Here is a 7208-nt window from a genome sequence, read left to right as displayed (position 1 = left end):
GTTCGCGCTCAGCTCGCGTCTTCGCTCCGTGTTTCGCCGTGTGTCTGGGCGAAACGCGGCCACGCAGACGCACCCCACGCGTCACCCATGTCACCGCGCAGCGTGGAGCCCCCGTGGCTCCCAGATCCCCCGGGATGGAGGATTTCCACCCACCAAGCCCCCCGGTGCATTTTGGCACCTTGCCCGGCTTTTATAGGACCTTGGGCACCTGATGCCCCAAGAAGAAACACGTCATTTACTTTTGATGTTATTGAGCCTTTGATTTTTTTAAGCGCTTTACAGCTTAATCTTTCACGGCCACGAAACACCAGCTCTGCCCGTGTCAGCCAGGAGGAGGTTGGATGCTCAGAGATGTTTGTGACCGCGGTGGTGGTGGGGACCAAGTGGGATGGGGTCTGCTGAGGGTGGAGTTGGACGGAGCCCAGAGGGAAGCGAGCTCCGTATGGAGAAGGCTGGAGGATGATGTCTCCTGTGTAGGACACCAGGCCGAGAGCGTGTCCAGCTCCTGCCTCAACCTCAACTGCCCRCTGGTGCCATCGGCAGCCTGTGGCCTCCTGCACATGTCCGGTCCTCGTTGCTGCATCGGGGACAGCAGAGTGATGAACACTGCTAGCGATGGTGAGCTATCGAAGGAGAGAGGTGGTGAGGGCCACACAAGGATGCAGAGGGCTGGGCATGTGTGTCCCCACAGCCAGTTTGCTTCTCATCTTGGCAGCCTTCAGCTCGTGCATCCCCTGGAGACCYGTAAGCTCACGGGGAAGGAGATGTTTCAGTGCTCGCTCTCTGTGCCCATCAACCACAGGCAGGGTTCTCAAAGGCTTTACCTTAGCAGTTCTGGTGCAGGGGCTCCATGTGCCACCTTGCACTTCTCCGCACCTATGTTCAGCCTTTAAAACTTTATATTGGCCACATATCAACATGATGAAGAGAGTGGGACTAGAGACTGGCAAGTGGGCGCTGTCTGCTGCGACTTGTAATTAACCTGTGCAGTGTTAAGGCGTTTCATTGTTAGCCTTGGAGGGGAGGACACCAAGATGACGGGTGTCGTGTGCTGAAAGGCAGGAGCGAGGACACAGAAAGCTGGTTTTAAGTGTGTCTCAGATTTGGAATTGGGCTCCATCTAGTGAGCTGCTTCTGGAAGAGCCTCTCCCAACAGCTCCTGGGCTGTTGGCCGAGCAGCTGTAGGCAGCAGCGGAGTATGGAAGGGGTGATAAGAACCATGTACTGGGAATCTAACACCTATGCAGGGCCCTCATTCCATAGCCTGGTGTTTCTGCTCTGATGTGGAAGCCTTCTACATGTTAACCCTGGCACAGGTACTCTGTATTACTTCAGTATGTTACTCCCCTGGCTGCTGCTCACAGGTGCAGTGATTTTCAACCTGCAGTTATTAGTTATGCACAGCTCTGTTGATTAGTCCAAAGGATCTGTGGAAGCTGACAAGGAAACCAAAGCAGTTCAGAATTAGAGGAGCTTTCGGCATCAGTGGAAAGTTCTTAGGGCCTGCATTGAAACAGGTTCAAGCTAGTGCCAGGGGTGCTTTACAGACTAAAGATCTTAGTTGTTAGTCTTAATTAGTTTTAAATGGGGACTATTCAGCTAATTAGTTTTAAATTGGGACTATTCAGTCTTACGGAAAATGTGGCCTCTGATCAGCATTGCTGATGTTTGTGGTAATGCCTGATGTGAGGAACAGGGCACCCGATTTGCCATGCCCTGGACTTCATCCTCTCCTGTCYGCAGTCACTATAAATTGCCGCATTCCAGCAGATCTGGTGTTCACACACATTGACACAGCTCCCCAGGCCTCAGCACTGCAGAATGAGGGCTTTGCAAAGGCGATTCCGGGCGATATTGCTGTATAAATGGCATAAATCATGYAGTATAAATGGGATGGAATCGGCGAGCGATGGCATTTAGTTCCCCAAGTCACCCGAGAAAACTCGCAGCAAAGACGGGGAGGTAAAAGCACGGAGAGGTTACATGCTGGGGAAATGTCCCCGACACAACAGCACCATCTGCCGCTGCCTGCGGGCTGGGAGCACAGCTTCAGCCGGTTGGACGTTTCTGAAGTGCTGTGGAAAGGGTGGGAATGGGAATGGCGTCCAGAATCATTGTTCTTGGGAGAGGTTTGTGTGTCTGGAGACTGGACTTGGCTTATGCTGTAAAGAAAATTACAGCTCAGGCTTCTGTGCATCTAACTCGTCATGTTCGTTGTCCTTAGGTAGATGGTGCATGATGAGCTCGGAGATGACAGCAGTGTGGCATCGATCAAGAACTTTCCTGTTTGTATCCAGTGGTGAGTTTCTGCAAAAATCGCATTTCCATGTGCCCAGGAAGGTCATGCTGGGACTGTCAGTCTTGTCCCACCCACTGCTGCAGGATCTCTGCCAGTGAGAAATCATTGGGAAATTAACTTCCCATGCTCTGTTGCTGCAGGAGATGAAGCAACTTGTTCCGTAGGTGGATYGGCAGTTATGACACTGCTGATTTATGATCCTTTCAGGAGAAATTCCATGTTTATTTGCTTGTTTTCCTGCTGACATGGAAATGTCCAATGCCTCTCCCTCTGTAAATAAGCAGTGTCCCAGGGCTCTTACTGCACTGGCAACTGCTAGAGGAGGAGGAGCAGGGATGGGGCCTCCAGAAACCTTCTAAATGAGCAAGACGAGGTGTCTGTAATACGGTGTCCAGGTTTAGAAAAGCTACTGTCCTGCACAGGTTTGTATTTCCATGCTGAGAGACGCTCATGCTGTTGGGAAGGAAGTGATCTTGAGCAAGCAGCCTGGAGTAAGGAGGACTCGCACTCCAGACTGTGACACTGGTGACATTGACACTTCCCCTTCCTTCCCTAGAAGCTGTTTTGTAGCTAGCAGATGTAACCCTTCCTAGAAACCATGTTATGGTCCCAGTTCAAGGTGAAGGACATTACTGGTAAAATAGAAGTTGCTCTAGTTTGCTAAGCAGAAAGCCTCGGCTTAAGGTCATCACCTGCGCAAGAGCCATGTAAACCTGGCCAGCGGTGCTGGGAAAAGAGCCTGTTTGCTCATGAACTTTCCTGTCTGGAAGGGTCATAAAACTACTTCATTTTCTGGTTCGTTGTTGGATTTTGGAGGGGTAGAGGCTCTKTTTTATTCTTCCTTTTCATTTTTGTTTTCTTTCTGGTAAGTATGGGGCAGATCCTGACAGAGGAGAACTGGAAGACAGGGGAAAAGAAACACGTACATACTCTCTGTTTCAGCTTAGTATGCACATGACAGACTCATCTAGAGCACCTATTAGAAGCCTTTTTTCTCCTTCTGCTTCCCATGTTGCTCTTTAGAGCTGCTCTTTCCCTYTTGTGCTATCAGAGATACAGCAGGTCCTGGAGAACATCCTGAGAGACCCAAACAAAGAGGTGTCCTCAGGTCACCCCTAAATAGGGAGTAATTTCTCTTTGGTGAAGTTTACACATTGCATCCCACAAYGCAGATTTCTCACAAGACCAAAGAAAAAAACTCCACAGATGTTAGTCAGAGGAGGCAGTGTTTCCGMAAAACACACTGCTGTATTTTCAGCTGATAGTAGCATTTTCTTCCTTGTAATTGCTATTTATCTCCACAAGATGTTGCTACCAAAGGACTAACCTCTGTAGAAATCACTAAAAAACCTGCAGATTTCAGTAAGTGGTACTCCTCCAAACTATAACCTCCCCAGAAAGATTCAGATTTTGTAAATCTGAATTCAGATTTTTTTTGATGAGAAAGCCATCAGATTTTGTAGCTTTCCAGATGAGAGCAAACCTGAGATGTTCCTTTTGTGTGTGTGTATATGTGTTTGTGTGTGAAGAAATGAGGTATCTGAAAGTCTCAAGTGGCTTTGATCCCAAACATGATCCTCCTTGGCCAAGGACAAGTGGATTTGATCCCAAACATGATCCTCCTTGACCAAGGAGACTATGTCCTTGCTCATGCGGGTCTCCTGCTCTCTCTGTCTGATTTCTTACTTGTAGGGATGCATCGATCTGGAGCTTGGAGGAAGTGATGGTTGAGTATTAACCAGCTCTCTTGGCCCCCCTTTCCTTCTAGGGCGCCAGCCCATGGGACCTCTCCAAGCAGGTGCTTGAAGAGGCCAAAGTTTGCTCTCCTGGAAATGATTAAGAAGTTTAAGAGAAGGCTATTGCACAAATGAATAGCCTTGGCTCTGGACAACCTGAGTTTGGACCAGAAAGGCCGGGCTTTACGAACTCAGGATGGTTGCCCCTGTACAGAGGTACAGAGGTTTGTACATCGTGTTGCATCAGCCACCCCCCAGCTGAACCGAGCAGGTTGTTTCCATACTGGAGCACCTAAGGACTATTTTGGGACCTGCTGAGCTAGAACCAGTGGGACCTATGGCTAGAACCACACTGAACGAGCAATGACTGAGCAAAACTGGAACAAATGTCTAGGGGAACTGATCAGGAGTTTAATGCAAGAGCACCGCGTACTTCAAGATGTTACTTAATAGTATCAGATTGCCACATTATTACTTCTGGAAACATCCTGTTAAGGAGTCAAATGAAGACCTTCAGATACTGAGAAATATGTTGTCACCCACTTTCATGATTTCAGCACGTGATGTTTGTGTTTTGCCTTGGGCAGAGATCTGCTTCAGACTCAGAAAAYCCATCTAAGAAGAAAACCCAACACACAGAGCAAGGGGATAATTTGTATTTTTTTGGTTTTCGGTCTAAATCTAGCTGTAGTCACGCAGCGAGGCTCTTCCAGGCCCGGCGCTTACGGTGACGCAGAGGTTCCCTGAGGCCGCCGCGACGGGAGGTTGCGTAGGGAAGGCTGGAAGCCAAACCTGAGGTAAAAGAGCATTAATAAGAGCAATAAAGTGAAATGGCTGCACGTGGCAGAGGCGCTAGGTGGCCCCCGGGCTCCGCCAAGCGCCGCTCGCCCGCGCGGGGATGGCGGCCGCGGCCTCCGCCGCCCGCCTCGCCCCCGGCAGCCCAATTTCCCCGGGAAGGAGCCAAAACAAACAAACAAACAAATAAAAATAAATAAATAAGGGAAAAAGAAGCGCGTGCGGTGGGTAAAAGCCCACCCCCGTCGCCCCGGTGTGGCGGTGGCCGGCGGGGGCGGCGCGCACCTGCCCAGGGCGGGCCCGAGGCGCGCCCCCGCGCCGCCGCACGCAGGTAACCGCCGGTAACCGCCGGTAACCGCCGGCCGGGCTCCCGCCGCGGCGGCGGCACCGCGCGCCCCGCGCTGCCCCGCTCCGCGGCCTCCGCGTTGCCTCAGGGTTTCCCGCCCGCCGCCCTGTGGAGCCCCGCTCTGCTGGCGCCCGCCGGGCCGCTGCCCCGGGACCCCCAGGGTGTTGGGGCGGGATGGGATGGGAATGGGACACCATCCCGCGGGTTTCCACACACAACACGTCTGCAAGGGCGAAACAGAGGCCGTTGCTCTGCTCAGCGGCCTCTGGTTGAGGCTTCGGCCAGCGCTCCTCCTGCAGCACAAATAATTATGTTTTATAACATGGATGTGCACACCAGAGCCGGGTTTATACAGTCTGATACGTTCCTGAGGTGAACRTCTGTTTTTTGGCCTCTCTTAAGGCCTGCCATCTCCTCAAGGATGGAAGGGAGAAAAGTGGCCRGGCAGGAGCACCTCTAATTCCCACTTGTTGCTAACACTCGTCTTTTTATTCAGGACTAAAGTGCCGAGCAAATGGACCTCTTGAGGCGCTTGCTGTGACCACCCCAGAGAAGGAGGTGCGGATAACCCCTGGGAACCTCTTGGATACCGAGCTCTTCCCTGATGGAACAGAGCGCAGGCGACCAGGAATCCCAGCCGGAGAGTCAGGCGGAGAGCAAGAGCCAGCTGAAATCCCTGCCGGGGGGAACCGCACACGTTAAGCTCGAGATAAAGAAACACGCCGTTACGGACGACTACAAGCTCTCCAAGCGGGTGCTGGGGCTGGGAATCAACGGGAAGGTGTTGGAGTGCTTCAACAAGGAGACTGGGCAGAAATGTGCTTTGAAGGTACGTGGGCTTCTCTTCACCCTTGTTGATGTTGGGGAGAGCAGAGTCGCTCCCTCAATGACCTTTGGAGCCGCTTGCTCCGTTGCTTGGATTTCATTAAGGAGGTGGCATGAAGAGGAATTTCAGTGTGTGGCGACGCTTACTGCTGCTGGCAGTGTTGGAGCCTGAACGCGACCCTTTCCGGAAGGTTCTGTGTGAGATTCGAGGGGAATCAATGAAATTATCCTGTTTGTATTAAAGAACAAAAAGCGAGAAAAAATAAACCAAGGAGAGGCAGGGAGAAGTGTGTCTAGGCCTGTTCCCTGTGCAATTTTGCTAGGTTTTGAATGAAAGTACTTGGGAAGGAAACTGCTTTATTTCTTGTGCAATAAAATGGGTGTAAATTGGGAAGTACTTAAATGCTTGTGAGGCATCTGGCTTCCCCCTGCTTGTAGATGTATTGAAGGCATTATCGGTTGAAGATGTGAGCTTGACGGAGACAGTTTATCACAGATATCCACAGCTTTGGAGGGAAGGTGGCTATCGGGAATTTTAAGTTGTTTACTGTCTTACTCTCCTATGTTTTTGTCATCTATTTCCAGAAGATTGTCTGGGAGAACACAAATAATGTCGTTATTGACTAATAAGTTCATCTGTTAACTGAAAACCAATAGATATTGAGGGCAATAAGCATCGCTTAAGCAAGCAGAGTGAAAAACACTCATTAGTGAATGTTAACTTTACTCATCTTTTGCTGTGCARTGTTTGTATTTGGAGATTTTCCTGATTATTTTAGACCACATGACTAATAATAATAAAAAATGCAGCTCAGATGAGAAACAGGAAGGCTGTGATTCGTTAAGTGTGAAAACAAGCTGCAGAAACGGTCAGGTGAGTTAGTCAGGAGTGCTATGGAGCCCTTGCTATAGTTAATCTGATTAGTTTTCAGATACTCTTCTGCCTTTTAAACCTTAAACTCCCCCTGTGTTGACAGAAAAACAAGTCTGTTATTGCTCACCTGGAAGATCTGCCAAGGTCCAGACATGGTCATACTCATCTCAAGCTGGAACTGCATCCTCCAGCAAGGTTCCTGTGCTACTGTAGCCTAGAAATACTTGGTATCTTGGTATTTTTGCAAGATTTTCAGTGGGTGAGCATGTAGTACAATGACTGGGCTGATTCACTTATTCATTCAAGACATCCTCATTTTTGATTTCCCACTGC

At 50.1% G+C, this 7208-nt stretch overlaps 1 protein-coding gene across 1 annotated transcript in view; it reads left to right on the top strand.

Annotated features, from left to right (window-relative positions):
- Positions 1–5675: 5675 nt before the first annotated feature.
- The window catches only part of MAPKAPK3 (mitogen-activated protein kinase-activated protein kinase 3), a 35361-nt gene continuing 33828 nt past the window's right edge, over positions 5676–7208 (top strand). Inside the window, exon 1 of the mRNA XM_026041521.1 lies at positions 5676–6005. Coding sequence (XP_025897306.1) covers positions 5781–6005 — 225 coding nt within the window. The 5' untranslated portion in view covers positions 5676–5780. The remainder of the gene's footprint in view (positions 6006–7208) is intronic.

Source organism: Nothoprocta perdicaria, unplaced genomic scaffold (assembly GCF_003342845.1).
Source record: "Nothoprocta perdicaria isolate Ctin4 unplaced genomic scaffold, notPer1 scaffold_287, whole genome shotgun sequence".
Lineage (NCBI taxonomy): Eukaryota > Metazoa > Chordata > Aves > Tinamiformes > Tinamidae > Nothoprocta > Nothoprocta perdicaria.
The sequence above is the reverse complement of the archived record's forward strand: the minus strand, read 5'-3'. Positions and strand labels throughout refer to the sequence as shown.